An 18,051-nucleotide genomic window follows, 5' to 3' on the forward strand; every position below is an offset into this window, starting at 1 on the left:
GGAAGGTCCGTGGTGCGCTGTGTGAAGGTGAATGGCGCGCGTGTGCGAACGGCACCGAAGCGTGAGTGTAAGACGGAGTGTACGTGGGAAGAGTGCGACACAGAGTGTGAGTTGGCCGAAGAGAGTGTGCGGGAGTGCACATCAGAGCGCGTGATTGGGTGTGTGCAGGAGTGCACACCCGTGGTTGTTACGGAGTACGTGACAGGAGAGTGTACGCGAGGGTGTGCGATGGCCAAGTGTGTAACGGAGTGTGCGAGTAGAATGAGTGCGCTGGGGGGGGGGGGGCGCGAGGATGTGTAATAAGGGAGTGTGCGAACGGCGTGAGTGCGCCTGGGTGGTGTGCGGGAAACGAGTGTGCACCGGAGTGTGCGGGAAACGAGTGCACACCGGACCGTGTGCGGAGAGAGAGTGCAATAATAGAATGCAGGGGGTGTGGGCGCGCTGCGATTTTCAATATGGCGGCCACGGTAGCCATCTTGAAATTGGTTTCCGTCAATTTCGAGCAGAACGGCTTTTCTGATTAAATCCATGTTTGCAGTGTGTGTTGTGGTTGAGTAGAGGAAGGTGCCTTTCGAAAATGGGTGCGCTGTGATTTTCAATATGGCCGCCACGGCAACCATCTTGAAATTGGTTTCCGTCAATTTCGAGCAGAATGGCTTGTCCGATTAAATCCATTTTTGCAGTGTGTGTTGGGATTGAGTAGAGGAAGGTTCATGGGTGCGCTGCGATTTTCAATATGGCCACCACAGCAGCCATCTTGAAATTGTTTTCCATCAATTTCGAGCAGAATGGCTTGTCCGAAAATATCCGTTTTTGAAGTGTGTGTTGGGGTTGGGTAGAGGAAAGTTCCTTTCGAAAATAGGCATGCTGCGATTTTCAATATGGCCGCCATGGTAGCCATCTTGAAATTGGTTTCCGTCAATTTCGAGCAGAACAGCTTGTCTGATTAAATCCATTTTTGCAGTGTGTGTTGGGGTTGAGTAGAGGAAGGTTCCTTTCGAAAATGGGCGCGCTGCGATTTTCAATATGGCCGCCACAGCAGCCATCTTGAAATTGGTTTCCGTCAATTTCGAGCAGAATGGCTTGTCCGATTAAATTCATTTTTGTAGTTTGTGTTAGGGTTGCGTAGAGGAAGGTTCCTTTCGAAAATGGGTGCACTGTGATTTTCAATATGGCCGCCACGGCAACCTACTTGAAATTGGTTTCCGTCAATTTTGAGCAGAACGGCTTGTCCGATTAAATCCATTTTTGCAGTGTGTGTTGGGGTTGAGTAGGGGAAGGTTCATGGGCGCGAAATGGGTTCATCGGTTCATGGGCGAAAATTTCTTTACTGCAAAATCTTACTCGGTATACAACTTCGCTTCAAATAACAAATTATCATCATCCAATGTTAAGTGAATGTCAGGGTTATGTGTGTAATGCCACAAGAGGGCGCTCATCTAATGTTAAGTGAATGTCAGGGTTATGTGTTTAATGCCACAAGAGGGCGCAGCGTCTTTGGGCTCCCTGAAAAGCGCTATATAAAATAAATGCATTATTATTATTAATGCTTCCTTTCACCATGCATGGGCTGAGGGGGTACGCCCGCTTTGCAGTGCTATTTATTTAAACTTTGATTGTAGAAGCTAAATATCCTGAAAGAGAAGGCCAAGAAGGTGTGCCAAAACCCTGGGCAAAAATTATTGGTAAGAAATGAATTGGTATATTGAAGATAAATAAACTTGACTGTTAATTTTATCAGTTGTCGATAGAGCACAGATCTAATGGGACAAATGCCTTCTTCCTGTGTCTGTTTTCTTGTCAGAAGAAATATTTCATTTTCTTGATTAATCTCAAATTTTGACCCTGCTGGAAAGGCAATAGCAAAGCACCTAGTTTCTTTATTCAACGCAATACGACATTCGCAGCACCTACTCTCCTATTAGGAAGTTTGGGAAATTTTGCAGCAATGTTTTTTATTTCATTTTTTTACATTTTGGAGGATTCGACATTTTCTGTTCAATATTATCCTTTTTGGAAAATGTTGTCTGGGGATTAAAAAAAAGTGCAAGAAACGTTTTTGTGACAAACTTTTTTTACCGACAGCCATGGAGTTTCCATTTCAATAACTCTTTTGTTAACATTTCAATTACCCTGACCTTTTTTGTTATTGTTGTCCACAATGCCCAGCTTCTTGCATGTTTAGTCCACTATCCTTCATCCGCCAATAAACCTCAATACCAGTATGTGTGGGATATATCTAATATATAAAGAAAAAAAAAAATCTGTTAGTTTGTTTGTGTGTTCGTTTATACATTCGGACCTGTACAGGGCTGCAGGACCAAGTACAACCAAATGTTAAATGGCCTCCCCTTTCATCCAGAGGAACGTTGAGGGCTATGTTTGGATTAGAAAAAAAAATTGAAAAACTAAAAAAAAAAAAAATCAGATATTAAACACTGCACAACAAGCCATTTTCATCAGCTATAATAATAGGTAGCTGGATAGCTCTTGGGACGCTGATTCTAAATCTGTTTTTGGTTTTCCTCGAGCACGTAGAACTTTTTTTTTTTTTTTTTTGTATACTGAATCGAGGCTCGTGAAAGAGCTAACATTTACTTCACAAACAAATCAACCAGACAAACAAAACACACAAAAAGAGGGAGCGGAAAACAAGATGGGGAGAGAAGGGGAAGCACACAAACACAACATTTGAGAGCAGGGAGATGTGTGGAAGGGAGAGGGCTTGGGGAGGAGGCGTGGGAAGGGGGGGGGGGGTGGAGGGAGAAGTATAAAACACAAGGACACCAAGGACTTCCAGGACAGAAGTTGGTATTTCAAAAAAGTGGAATTGGGGTGAAATTAGCGGGGGTAGAAAAGATCAAGGTTTTGGATGGGGGAAGATAAGAGATGGTGGTGAACAGCTGTTTTAAAGACCTGGAGGGTGGAGTGGGATTGAAGAGAGTGAGGGAGTTTGTTCCAGAGGCGGGAGAAAAGAGGAATGAAGGAGTGAAGGTGAGCAGAGAGTCTTAATTTTGGCAGCTTGACCATAAGAGGGTTGCAGGCAGATCTTGTGTGACCTGTAGGAATATTTGCGGGACAGAGCCCAGAGAGAGCTGGGGGGGGCAAGGCCAGAGAGGAGTCGGTAGAAGATGGAAAGACCACCAACCTGCCTGCGGTGAGTGAGTGAGAGGCCCTTGGAGTTAGCTTCATCGCGGGAGATTCCAATGATTCTGAATGCTTTGGTTTCAACAGCGTGAAGACGAGCTAGGTGTGAGGCAGGAGCACCAGCCCAGAGGGGAGAGCAGTATTCCATTGAGCTGCGGATATTTTGTGATATCCGAAACATTGTAATGCCTTCTAAGACAATAACCTTTCAAATTTGATCGGTCTCATCACGAAAAGTAAACATGCTAGAGGAAAACCAAAAACATATTTGGAATCGGCATGCGAAACTGGTCTAGAAAAATGTGCTTACATCTTTGATGAGAGAAAGAAGTTTGATTTTGTCAACCAGTGTAATTGGCCTTCAGGTCTAATTGCATCTTGTGCTAATACACTACCTGCGTTTTTTTTCCTGGGAGCGATTGATTAATATTGTTACGGTCCACGGATAAGGATGTTGTTTGCCGAGCGAAGGCACCGCGGCCGAACAGTTGTTCATCGACTAAACCCGATTCACCCAAACGTTGGCCGTATCGCGCCACAGATACTCAATGTGGAAAAGACTAAGACGACGAATGCAAAGAGGAAGAAGAAGAAGACGTACAGAAGAGTAACGGGGTTTATTATTATTTACACACACATAAGCAAAAAGAGCAGTCACGGGTATTTACAGCGGACATGAAAACGCAGGTGACACAGTGAAAATTACTAGCTTATACAGACTTAGTTACTACCCAGGACAGCACGAACAAAACAAACTCACGTACGCAAATGGGGAACTTGCAGGCAGGAATGGCTGGAAAGGCTGAGCAGGTGGGATCACAGGGCACAGCGAGCAGGTCCACTCCGGGCGGGAAGCGGGGAGCCGGCAGCTCCTTGTAATCCGCTTTACAGCGCACGCCGGCAGCTCCTGGTATTCGGCTTTACAGCGCACGCCGGCAGGGTCACTCGCTGCCCCGTCAGGGCTTCACGCGGCTGGTTGAAACGGGGCTGGACTCATCTGCCGTATCTCTTTGCAACTCATTCGTAAAAGTTCCTCTGCTTTCTCTTGGACCCTTTCTTTGTCGTGTACCTCTCCACGCAGCTCAGCTCATATTCCCTTCCTCTCACTTCTCTCCAGCGTGGGACTGACACACCCTCTCCCCCGTGCTCTGTTTCGTGACCTTGTATGGTAATCCCACGGGCTTGTCTCCTTATTTGGGCATCGCGCCGACGGCACGCCCCTCGTGGCGAGCCACGGGCTTGTTTCCTTATTTGGGCATGGGGCTGCACAGCCCCGCCCTTCGTGGCGCGCCCTGGGCTTGCCTCTCCCGGGTGACCCCGCCCCTCCTGTTCAAACAGAGCACGGAGCACATATTCACTATAGCAGCGAAATGAGAGGGCGTGCACCCCACGCTTGTGAACTGCTTTACCCACAGATGGAGAGTTTGGCTGGGAAATGGAATTATTGAAGGGGAGCTATTCTTAATTGATTCGGTGCAATGGAGTGTCATTCTAATGGAAAACAAGGCCTTACTCTAAAACACATAATAAGATATAAGCTACTGAACAAGGGTTTTATCGTGTCCTGCAATGTGGTGTTTATGGAATTAACTACCGAGACGCCCTTTTTATCTTTACACAACTCCGGAGGCAGGAGGGGCCATATCCAAACAATGTTCATCACCATTTCCAATACAATACAACACAATCAAAAAAATGCAATCCTCATATCCGCAACAATATGTTTGATGAAGATCGTATGTTGAGGTTGTATTTAGTGATTTGTTGTCAACAACACATTTAATTGCCATAGTGTTTCAAGTGTGGCTGTTATTAAAAAGATTGCTTTACACAGGTTTATTACAACACTTCCATGTTCAGGCCTCGAGTGAGTATGTTCTTATTGACCTATCTGCTTTGAACGCCTGCATCCCCTCCACCACTAGTTGCGCTATTGCCTCCGCCATAACTGGGGGGGCATTGACAATGTGTGTTGCAATGGAATTGCCATAAATACGCTGTGGAGATATCTGAGCGATCGCTCGTTTGCAGAAGTAACTTCATTAGACTTACAATTACAGGCACAGGCCTAAAATTAGACTATGCTAGAACATTTTAGGCACAGGCCTAAAATAATCAATCAACGAGAATGGTGACTGCTTTCAGAAAAGTCGACTTCCTTTTGGTCTTGCACCCTCTTCCCTTTCTGTGCCCTGCCCCCCCTTTGCCCCACATCAAGCTGACATCAAGCATTACTAACACTTTTAAACATTTTTTTTTTGACATGATATTGGAATGATTTTGTGATCCAGGTGTAATAAATTGCTTTGCAGTGTCTTCAGAGTTTGACAAAGTTGTACATATTGTTCCTTTTTCATTGGTGTGTGCGAGGTCAGCCATATATAATATTGTGGTGTCATACATTTTGTCACCAACATGAGAAATTGGTAATTTTGTATTGTTGCAGAACCGAATTTACATCATTGATCGGAAGAGTAGAATGCCACTTCCCCAATACTACTACTCCACACCCTTTGTCGTCTATCATCACGTAAATGCGTACGAGGTTGATGGACACATAGTTTTCGATGTGATCGCACACAATGACAACAGAATGTATGAAATGTTCTACATGGCCAACCTGCGCAATTGGGATAGTGACGGGAGTACAATAAGCTGTTTATCACAGTGCCGCCGCTACGTCATCCCCCTCCACATGGATAAGGTTTGTTCACGTTTTTTGCCATTTTTTTTATCACGGATTCAACATGGTAGATTATTTTTGTGCCTCCCTTTTCTCACCATTATTGATTGGCTCCTTTTTCACCTATATCTTGCAGTTTTCTTCTTTTTTAACACTGAATTGCTGGAGCTGGGGTGGGATGCGGTTTGCACAATGTGCAGCTTTTTTGCGCTGCTTTTTCCTGTTTCTACTTTTGCAACTTTTCTACTGACTCCGCATAACTTTTGCTGTCAGGATGCGAGCATTGGCAGTGACCTGGTGAGACTGCTGAGCACACAGGTGTCAGCAATTCTAGAGGAGTGTGGTCGGGTCTTTTGCATTCCTGAGGTGCTTGGAGAAGGTTAGTTAATTTTAGGTTTATTGAGGAACTCGTGCATCTTACTATAATTCACCAAATGTCCGTCTGTCCGTTCAAAGGTACCGCAAAAACGGCTCAACCGATCGCAATGATATTTTGGGTGGGTATTCCTGGGACCCTTGGGAGTAAAATAGGCTATATTGTTTTTCCAATTTTCCAGTTTTTCCAAACACGATGGAATAATATTTACCGATATGAACAGTGATATGGCTTTTATTGAAATTCTACAAATACTGTTTAGATTTTGATGAGAATTATGAACCTGCCGCGAATGCGGGTTTGATTATATCCCAATACAACCGTCATTCAATAGTAATGTTAAATCGTCAAACGTTAATCGTGTTAATCGTTTTGTTAAAGTATCAATGGATGATTGGAATTGAGTGAATACAATTACGATTTTGAATTCGTAATTGTATTCACCCAACCGTACGGAACTTCACATCAGGATTTAAATATTTGTTTATGTCACGAATGTTGTTAAAAGTTTATTTTTTTATATTAATGTTATTTCATTTGTGATTGGAGTTATTCTGTTTGGAATGAAAAAAAGAGATATCGAGTTCAAGTGAATGACGGAATGCCGTGACAGTTTCTACTTTCTAAACGTGAATTCATGGATCGCCATATGCAGATTCGCCATTGACTGGGTCGAGAACAAACGCACCCGTTTGTTTGCGAACGGGTACGTTTTTCATGGAAGTCCTTCACGAACTTGCTGTTCATGTCTGACGTGCAACTGAAGGTGCTACAGTAATGTGGAATTTATTGGTTTCATGCTTTAGCATTCGCCGTTTCTGCATTGTCTGTTTGCTTCTGGCCTCCCACCCCTGCTTAGCACGGGTACCTCACTAGTATTCAATAATGCAAAAATATTGAGATGTGAAGAACATAATAATACACTCAGAACATTCATTATTAATTTGGATATTTACCTCTTGCCCTCTGGTGCTTTGCTATTACATGAGCCCTGACCTCTATTTGAGGAACTCAAACAAAATTACATGTCATTTCTAAAGTTTTGATACCTCACATGTAACTTTTGAAGTAAAACATCAAGGTGATAGCAAAATTGCAGGTCACATCTTTACTGATGTATCTGCTGAAAAACTGATAAATCTGAGACAAAGCTGCTTGGGTTACAGCTAACAGACCGAGTGAGCTAAGAATCTAGTGATTATCCTACAACGGTTGTCTCTCGACATTGACTCCGTGGTTGTGCCCTGAGAGACAGTTCCTCATACGCAATGTACACGGCAAACAGCAGCAGGAAAAGCAAGGATTGTAGGACTCCATCCAGGAAATCCAACTTCAATTGACACCTGGTGGATGATTAACTTCCCCTTCCACATCGGAAGAAAGGGCAAATGAGAAGATTGAAAGTGGTGAAGGCTTCATAAAGCATGAGATTGAAAAAGCGATGGCCTACGCTCAAGAATGTAGACCACAGCAACCCAGAGAGCCTTACTGTGATGTTGGTTTTCACAGTTTACTCTGATGATGTCTGGCGTGACAATTGACCTCACCACCCAGATCCGCTGACACACAGCATGTGATAGGTCGTGGCGCGAGCGTGATCCATTGGTGATTTGATTGGTCGATCGGGCCATAGATCAACAATAGTCCCATAACTGGCATCCGGAATGCCATGATGTCAATCAACGAGAATGGTGACTGCTTTCAGAAAAGTCGACTTCCTTTTGGTCTTGCACCCTCTCCCCTTTCTGTGCCCTGCCCCCCCCCCCTTCAGTGCCCCATCCGCAGTTTTGTACAGGGTGGATGCGGTCCCCCAACAACCCCCTTCTGGTGAAACTCACAAAACCCAGAATCACTGCTCACCTCCACTCATTTGTTCTCATTTCTCCCATCTGTGGAAACAACTCACCCAGTCTCTTCGATCTCTTTATTGCCTGCAGGGCTTTAAGACAGCTGTTCACCACCATCTCAGGTTACCCCCCATCCACAATCATGATCTTTTCTAACCCTCATTAACCTCCTGCCCCTAACCCCAAAGCCCTCCTCTTTCCAAGTTTCCAAGTTTTTCCTTCCTTTCCTGTGATTGAGAGTTTGTGGTTGTATCCATCTCTTTCACCCACGGTGTCCTCCTCTACCCCTCATTCTTCTCCACGTCCCTTATCTCTCAAAGTCTCCGTCTACTTTGTCCCTCAACTCTGATATTGGTATCTCTCCCGCCCCTCCCCCCACTCTTTATACTGTCCCCTTTTTCCTGTTCCCTCCTGTTACGTTCTGTATTCAAGGACCTTTACGAGCCTCGACTCTCGACTCGGCTCGACTTCACATGTCGCAAGCTCGACCTTGCATGTTTGCAGCGGGAGCTGAGTCACACACCACATGGCCCAGGAGTTCTGCTCAACCCTGCTGCCGCCAAGTTCTCTGTCCTTTCCGAAGCAGGATGACATCCACACCTTTGTGATGATTGTCCAGGCCATTTCTTTACTTGATCTCAGTGCTTTTTGTTCCCAATTTATCTCCTAATTGTTGGCGCTTCTCACAATGTCCATCAATCATTCTTGATATTTTAGCTGTCATTTTCTCATTATTTTAATAACTTCGTTCTGAATTTCCTCCTTCTTGTCTATCATTTCTTGTTCATATCTGCTAACCTTGCCTCCGATCATTCCTCACCTCAATCCATTTTATTCATTATGGCCGGTACCAACATCGGCATCATCTCCTGGGCCACGTCCTCCGATACCGATGAGCGGGAGGGGCCCCATTTGGCACTCGGAGTGGGGGACGTTCCAACCCTAATCTTATCACTGAACCCCGCCTCGGTCTCGCCTACTACCACATGTGTGCCGTGATCCGCCATTGCATGGATGACTGAGATTTCACCTTGCTCGGTGATCATCTTGTCTTTTTCCCCGTGTGTGATACAATCGGGGGAAAACCTCTTAAATTTTGTATTACCCAAATGTGTGGCAAAAATATAGAATTTTTGTCTCAGTCTTTCCCTGTGGGTGTCTGAATCGTATTCCTGAATACCAGATATCACATTGATGGTTTGTTAACATGAGGGATCCGAGTGGAATTAGTTCCTCACACACCACAGTGAGAATTACTAATTCCATCAGTCTCTTGAAAGCAAAGTTACCTCTTTTAACCTCCCCCAGGGATTTTTATAATCCGTATCAAAATGGTTCCTCACACACGAGGTCTGCAATGTCAAGTCACCACCCAAAACGTGGTTTTATGGAATAACAGTTTATTTAAAGGTGACGGCATATGAACCATGATGACGAAATATTTCACACATGATGACAAAACTGAGAATCCTGAGACAAAAGATAGATGGACACCAATACAAACATATGAAAGTATAAATAAAAGCACAACTGGTATAACACAAAAGAAAAGCACTTAATGCAGGTTAATAGAATCTATGGCGCCATGAGCATGCAACCAGCCAACCATTCATGCACAATTGGGGAGGGTGGTGGGCAGATAAGGCCTTTTAAAAGGATACCAGCCACAGCATGGACCAGTAAACAGATGGGACCAATGAGCAGCACACCCAGCGGATAGGCGAAGTGTCCAACTGGGCGAGGAGGGCGGAGAACATGGTGGCAAAAGCTTGTAAGGTGGCCAGAGAGCTGAAGACGAGGTCCACACTCAAGAAAGAGTGAAAGCCAGGAGCACATGTACAAGGCCCGGTTCCCGGCCCCAACTTCCGACTCCCACGGCTGACGTCCTCTCCAACAGACGAGCTGAACTAATTTCCCACCTCTGTGGGTGGTTCCTTTTAAATTTTCTGCAGTAATATTATTCAAATAGCAAACTATACATCTTATAAACTGTGCATTGTATAAATGCATCTTCAGAAATGTTCAAATGTTGGGTCAGCCTCAACAATAATACAATATCAGCTACAAAACTGTAAAACTACTCCCTTGTGAACTACTCTTTCCTATTGTTCCAGGAATTGAACTGCCGAGAATTAACTACAACTACAATGGGAAGGACTACAGCTATATTTACGTTGATGGATTTGCAGCGAAGGTTTGCCTCATATTCACACTGCACCATGATTATGTCGGGAGTGATCGTAATAGACTTCCACAACCAATTGAGAATGACAAACGTTTATTAAAAACCAAGTACACAGCTGGGAGGGAGCGAAGACATCTACAGCATGAATGGACAGCATGCCAAGTCAACCTTCCTTTCATTCATCCAAAGCAAAATTGATGACATCTTCAACAGCTCAATCACCACAACCCACTCTATCCTGACAAACTGCATCACTGAAATAAAATCCTGGCTTCAGGTCAACAACAACCAACAACGACCTCAATCACCCATAACTCTGCCCTCAACATTGATGGTTTCCCAGTATCCACCTTCCCTCACATCCGGAATCTTGGCATCATCTTTGACCAAACCCTCTCCTTCGACAAATACACTAAACAGATCACAAAGTCAGCCTTCTTTCACCTTAAAAACATCGCCCGTCTCCGTCCATCCCTCTCCTCCACGGCTGCAGAAACCCTCATGCACGCTTTCATCACCTCCTTCCCACACACTGCATCATTTAAGCTGACTACTCCCTTCTGAGACTTGCGCTTCCCAGTCGCCTCTTATACTATTGCGCTCCCCCGTCATTATAATCCACCAATCTGTTACGTCCCCTACTACAGGTAATTCTTCCTCAGCGAGCTTACACTGCCATATTTACCTCCATGGAACAGTTGGTGGTCCTCCCAAAGGTGCATTCCGATGTTTAATACAATGACACCTGAGCACTCAATTAGCCCTCCATCGTACCACAGACTTACAATCAGACAGACAGACAGACAGACAAATAACAGAGGCGTGTCACCAGCCTCAGCGCAGGACATCACCTCTCCAGACAGGCACAATATAATCCACAGTATCGAAATGCCAACTTCTATCTGGGGCCTCGCAAGGCCAAAAGTCGGGCATGTTCGCTGCATTTCACGCAATTGCAATCTCCAACCACACGAGGTGCTCCACCATGCTCCATGCATGCTCCAAGCTCCACCATGCTCCATGCATGCATGCTCCACCATGCAACCCGATCTCTACTTGGTGCCCCCCCCATAATCGGCAAGTTATGATAACCCACAATACACCTGGGCACACACCCTCTTGATACCACGACTTGATCCATGCTTCTTGCATCTTGCATCCATCCTCCTATAACCTCCAATAAGCCCCTTATGTCCTCGATTTAACATGACTATCCCCAGAGCCCGATCAAACTCGTCGCTGTACTCACTCAGCACGATTAAATTAAATTCAAAGCATACTGTACCTGGCGCTTCCGGTCGGCACCGGAAATCTGTTTATTTCCTGAGTCCCCTGAATCACCTATTAAGACGTCAACCACAACTACAACAACAAAAAACAGAACTCAATATTCTCTGTTCACTAATTACGTACATAATTTCAGTTTTTACCAACAATATATGTCCTTTCTTTCCCGATTTAAGTTCTATATCCTGCCATTGAATTAACACCCAGTAGATTGACTCAGCCTGTCGTCCTTCCAAGGTTAGCGAATTACCTCTGACCTCTTTCCCTTGCATATCTCGAACAAAGGTCAAATAAACTTCAAAAGGTCAAACTTCAAACGAAGAAAGGTGGTACAAACGTCGAATTGGGGTAACCAGCGTTTTCATCCCACGAATAATACAAGTCCGGCGACTTCCCGCCCCTGCAAGAACTCCACATCCGGACAGACAAACGACCATTATTGAGGCTCCACATTGCAAAATGCTAACACCCTATGAATCAAACAACCGTCAACAATCCGCCCAGGAACTTCCGTGGGAGGCGTGCTTTACCATGCAGCACCCTCTCTACCTGGTGCACACCTTTCGCACATCCCTCCAACTGATATCAACACCAATTATTGTTAAACCGCATAGCCGTCTACCATTCGATGTTCCTTATTCACACATCCAGGTCTCCATGCCCTTTGTCATTGCACTTTCTCTTGCACCTGGAACAATATCCTGGAACAATCCTGCACCTGGAACACCTGGAACAATATCTTGCACCAAATACACTCATTCCCCTCTCAGGCTTCGTTACACACCTGACCACAGCACACCTTTGCACACGCTCGTCGTTCGCACACTTCATCAACACACCTCCTCGCGCCCACTCCCCCTGCACTCTCCTGCGCGCCCGCACAACTGCAGCCCCCAGTGCCCACCCAGAGTGCCCAATCCACGACCCACAATCTTCTCAGGGCACACACCTCCTCCCTGAAATCCATGCCTCAGAAATATAACTCCACAGACAGACACAGCAATGAAACCACAACCTCCGCTCTCTCTCCAGATCAAAGGTGTGTATTTCGCACCTCTGACCGCATTTCACACCATGACATAATTTCACACCAGCAAAACTGTAATCCTTCTCATTACACGGCCCATTGACTCCCAAGGTCACATCGGCCTCAGGGATATACTCATACAATCCACAAGTCGTCAATACACAAGTCGTCAATACACAATATAATCGTTAATCGCATAATTCCTGCAGGCAATTCAAGAAACCCTTTGCCAACCAAATTTGGTGCAGACGCACGTTCACAACGTTGCACAACGCAGAGTGCTGGTCCTCAAGCGATCCCTCAACCTAAGCCTCCGAGTAGCCGGACGTTGTGGCGTGCGCCTGTAATGGTGTAATGGTAGAAATGGTAATGGTGACGAAATATTTCACACATGACGACAAAACTGAGAATCCTGAGACAAAAGATAGATGGACACCAATACAAACATATGAAAGTATAAATAAAAGCACAACTGGTATAACACAAAATAAAAGCACTTGATGCAGGTTAATAGAATCTATGGCGCCATGAGCATGCAACCAGCCAACCATTCATGCACAATTGGGGAGGGTGGTGGGCGGATAAGGACTTTTAAAAGGATACCAGCCACAGCATGGACCAGTAAACAGATGGGACCAATGAGCAGCACACCCAGCGGATAGGCGAAGTGTCCAACTGGGCGAGGAGGGCGGAGAACATGGTGGCAAAAGCTTGTAAGGTGGCCAGAGAGCTGAAGACGAGGACCACACTCAAGAAAGAGTGAAAGCCAGGAGCACATGTACAAGGCCCGGTTCCCGGCCCCAACTTCCGACTCCCACGGCTGACGTCCTCTCCAACAGACGAGCTGAACTAATTTCCCACCTCTGTGGGTGGTTCCTTTTAAATTTTCTGCAGTAATATTATTCAAATAGCAAACTATACATCTTATAAACTGTGCATTGTATAAATGCATCTTCAGAAATGTTCAAATGTTGGGTCAGCCTCAACAATAATACAATATCAGCTACAAAACTGTAAAACTACTCCCTTGTGAACTACTCTTTCCTATTGTTCCAGGAATTGAACTGCCGAGAATTAACTACAACTACAATGGGAAGGACTACAGCTATATTTACGCTGATGGATTTGCAGCGAAGGTTTGCCTCATATTTACACTGCACCGTGATTATATCTTCTTACCAGGTTCACAAGACTTTCCAACTGAAAGTGGAGGAAAAACTGCCCTTGTTATTTCGCTCAAAATACAGTTATTTATATTATTCTAGTTTTTAAAAAGGCCAGCAAATGTACTGCAATTCACATAGTCTTACCTATTTTATTATAAAATAGCAAAGGTGCCCGGTGTTGCCAGGCAAGACCAGGTTCCTCATTCTATCCCACACCCGTTCAGTCGGTCGGATGGAGCTCATTTTAATGTCCGGGGGACAAAAAAAAGTGTGGAACAAAAAAGAATTTTCTGATTTGTCTCTTTCTTTCGAAATGTATTTGTGGCTGGTTAAGTCAGTGTCTGGTCTGTTTTCCACTGCAATCCATTATTTCACTATGACAAGTGTTACGGATTAGTCACTTCCGCTGTTGTGGTTTTCATCCACTTGAGACACTTCTGGTTCTATGTATTATTATTATCATTGTTTAAGTGAAATGGCCATTAGTATTATCAAAATGTAAAAGGGTTAACTTTAAATGAAACAGGAAACCGGATCGGGGACCGGAAGACGGAGAAGAAGGAGAAGGCGAGGGCGTGGCGAGTGAAAGTCTCGAGTGAACTTTGAATTTCCTTGGAAGGAGTCCTGCGATAGGTGTTATCGCTGGGGGAATTGAAAAACCTGCGTGGTCAGGTTTGGGCGTTGCGATTCCGAAGAATCATCGCCGGGTCGTGTCGGCTCAAGTAAGAGCCGTCGGCCATTTTGACCCTCGCGCTTTGTTCATCAAAAGGTCTTGGCTACGCGTCAGTTTTTTCACCATCCTGTCGTCTGTCGGGGATGTGTGTGCGCAACGCTGAGTTTGGAGATTAAGTTGCGGTTTGCCTACTGAACAGTGAATGTTCATACCTGGAGGGCGCCTTTGGGATTTCCCCTTCTGCCGCGAGTTTGCCTTTGGTTTTGGACCACGTGACTTTTTGCGCCGCTTCGACCGCCTACGCCTGAGAGCTGCTTCGGCAGTGCGACGGCCCTTGCCATCCGCACGGGATTCTGGTCTCGATTGTTCTAGCGATCGCTGGAGTGAGTCAACTTCGTCTGGAGGACGGGAATATAGAGACATTGGGGAAGGTTTTTCCACTCACTGGGAACACCGTGAGTTATCCTATGCTAGTGATGGTGCCATCATAAGATGTATTGAGTGTACTTTTGATTGCTATTTGTGTACCGTTATTCTTGTGTGATTTCTAATACAATATTTGTTTGGTGATAATCATTGGTGTGGTTTCCCTATTGATTTCTGACACAGAATAACATCTTTTTTCTGCCGTGGCTCCTCTCGGGGCTCGGAGGTACATCGTGACCAGGGGGCCGGGGAGGAACACGTAACACAAGGCAAATTGTCTAAACTTGATGCTTGCCTATAAAGTGTGGTTCATTCTTTCCCATTTCAATCATCGAGCCCAACCTACTTTCCCCTTCAAACTTCCCTTTTGAATTCTTGAGCTTCACTTGAGAGCGTTGAGAAGTTTCTTATCAACCTTCACACTGTGGTAGTAAACAGTGATGTGGCTTCTCAGACTTATACGACCTCTCATCTGGACTTGCATGCCCTACAACTCCCTACCCCCCCCCAAACACTACGTGAATGCACCTGCTCATCTTAAAGCCCTTCTTATATTAACTTTCCCCCCCAAAAAAAATTCCATTCACCTTTACTTCTTTGTCTCTCTATCCTTTTCCTTGTGGAATACAGTACCCTCTATTTCTTCAACCGTGTTGCTCATTGTCATCGTTTTGTTTGCTGTTACCACCCATGATCTCTTCTACCCTTTTAAACCTCCTACCCCATATGTTGGCAAGCCATCAAAAAATATAAATGATCATTGATCCTGTTTGCCACATGCTTAAGTTCCTGCTTTTTCCATGATGTATGTTAAAGTACAAGACTGCTGAAATATTCCTTGTAGACCCCTCACTTGTCGGTAACATCACAGTATACCCTGATCAGAGGGATGGCCGCTGCAAAAAGTGAATGTCACATGACCTTGAAACAGACAGCTATGAGATGCCATTTGTTGCCATACCGAAGTGCCATTTGTTGCAATCAGAAAAATATCAATCAGTACCCTGAATCAGAAAAATGTGAAAATATTGGGTTTTACCTCCAGGTAAAATATTCAGGCTTTTTTCCAGGCCTTATTCCCTCTGCCACCAAAGGTGGACAGAGGTTATGTTTTCACCCCTGCCTGCCTGTCTGTTTGTCTGTCTGTGAATAGGATAGCTTAAAAAACGAATGAATGCATTTGGACAAAATTTGGTGGACAGGCTGGGTATGTAACAAGGAAGAATTTATTTGATTTTGGTAAAGATCCAGATCAGGATCCGCATCCAGATACTAGAATCTTAAAAGCGATTCTTCACCATTGAGATATAGGGGCAAAAACGATATATAGGATGATATCTCCAAAGGTTGTGGATTGACTATGACAAAAATTGGTGGACAGGTTGGGTGCTGAGTCTGACAAGACAACAACAACAACATGCATTTTAAGGCCATTTTCCCTGCTAGAGCGGGGGTTAGCCTTGCAGTCCCCATGACAATCTTCTCCATTTTGCCCTATTTTCTGCATCTCTCCTTGTTAACCCCCTTGCCCGCATTTCTGCTTCCACCATCTTTAGCCAAGTCTTTCTCGGTCTTCCCCGTCCTCTACTTCCTTCTACATTCATTTCCATCACTCTTCTCAACCAGTCACTTTCATCCTTCCTCAACACATGACCAAACCATCTCAACCTGTTCCTCTTCACAGCATCAATCACAGACTCTATTCCCATCTTTCGCAATTCATCATTTGTCTTCCTCTCTCTCAACGATACTCCGCACATCCACCAAACCATTCGCATTTCCACCCTTTCCGGCCTTTGTTGCTGCTCTACGTTCATTACCCATGTCTCGCTCCCATAAATCATAACACTTCTCACACATGCAGCATACACCTTTCCCTTCAGCTTCAACGACACTCCCCTCCTCATCAGCACGCCACTCAGTTCCCGAAACTTCTTCCATGCACATCTCACTCTAGCAACCGTTGCCAAGTCTGATCCACCTTCTCCATTCAGCATGTCTCCGAGGTAGCAAAATGTTTTCACATCTTCCAGCTTCACGCCATCTCCAAGATCCAACTCAACATTTCCTCCATCTGCAGCTCCCTCTGTGCACACCTTACATTTGAATGTAGCTGCCACACTGGTTAATGACCCTCTCAGACCACTACATTTTTGATGAACCCACTCAGCGCACATTGTACATTGAATGGAGTTCACTCCGACACCCTTCCTGCACACAGCACATGGCCACTTCCCAGTTCTTTCCACCTCACCACATGCTTTACCACTTGCCATCACCTTCGTCTTTCCGATATTCACCTTCAGACCTTTTGTCTCTATACATTCCTTCCACTTCATCTTTTCCTTCAGTCCATCCATACTTTCCGCAATCAACACCAGATCATCTGCATACAAGGACGAAGAGATTCGATTTTGGTGAACATCCAAATCCAGATCGAGATACGAAAGTTTTTAAATTTTTAAGTTATTCTTCACCATTGAGTGATAGGACCAAAAACTATGTATAGCATGATATTTCAAAATTTTGTGGACAACTTATGCCAAAACTAAATGTTGGTTAGGTGACAAGAACAAGCCGATTATATTTTGGTTCAGGTCCGGATGCAGATCCGGCCTATCAGTGGGATACAAAACGTAAACTGTTCAGCCTGACGGAGGTATGTGCCGTTCTAGTTTTGAATTGTGTTATAGGCTGTTCGGTGAACATAATGGTGTTTCAGGTGCTGTATTTTTCCTCATGGCTTAAAATAACTAGAACGGCACTCAGTAGAGAGCATACTCCGCCTGGTGAATCACTTTTAAAATTCTACTAGCTGGATTCGGATACGGATCTTCACTAAAATTGAATCGATTAGTCCTTGTCACACACACAACCTCTCCAATAAGTTTCGTCCAAATCCATCCATAACTTTTTGAGATATCCTGCTATGTATCGTTTTTGGCCCTATCTCCCAATAAATGGTGAAGAATCGCTTAAAAATTATAGTGGCCGGATCCGAATCCAGATCTTCACCAAAATCTAATTGTTTCGTCCTTGTCACATACACTACATCTCTGCCAAATTTCGTCCGAATCCGTCCACAACTTTTTGAGATATTTTGTTCACAGACAAACAGACAGACAAACAGACAGGGGTGGAAACATAACCTCCATCCAGCTTTGGTCGAGGAGGTAACAATGCATCTCTGCATTGAAAGACAATGTGGAGGTTCAGTTTATGGCGTGTTGTTCA

The 18,051-nt window shown here is 44.7% G+C and overlaps 1 protein-coding gene across 1 annotated transcript in view; it reads left to right on the forward strand.

Annotated features, from left to right (window-relative positions):
- LOC137416608 (beta,beta-carotene 15,15'-dioxygenase-like) overlaps window positions 1-18,051 on the forward strand; it is a 49,511-nt gene that overhangs the window by 10,427 nt on the left and 21,033 nt on the right. Inside the window, exons 3-6 of the mRNA XM_078785092.1 lie at window positions 4,982-5,014; window positions 5,594-5,851; window positions 6,104-6,209; window positions 13,609-13,688. Coding sequence (XP_078641218.1) covers window positions 4,982-5,014; window positions 5,594-5,851; window positions 6,104-6,209; window positions 13,609-13,688 — 477 coding nt within the window. The remainder of the gene's footprint in view (window positions 1-4,981; window positions 5,015-5,593; window positions 5,852-6,103; window positions 6,210-13,608; window positions 13,689-18,051) is intronic.

The sequence above is a fragment of the Myxine glutinosa genome, chromosome 9 (assembly GCF_964187855.1).
Source record: "Myxine glutinosa chromosome 9, kmMyxGlut1.1, whole genome shotgun sequence".
Classification (NCBI taxonomy): Eukaryota; Metazoa; Chordata; class Myxini; order Myxiniformes; family Myxinidae; genus Myxine; species Myxine glutinosa.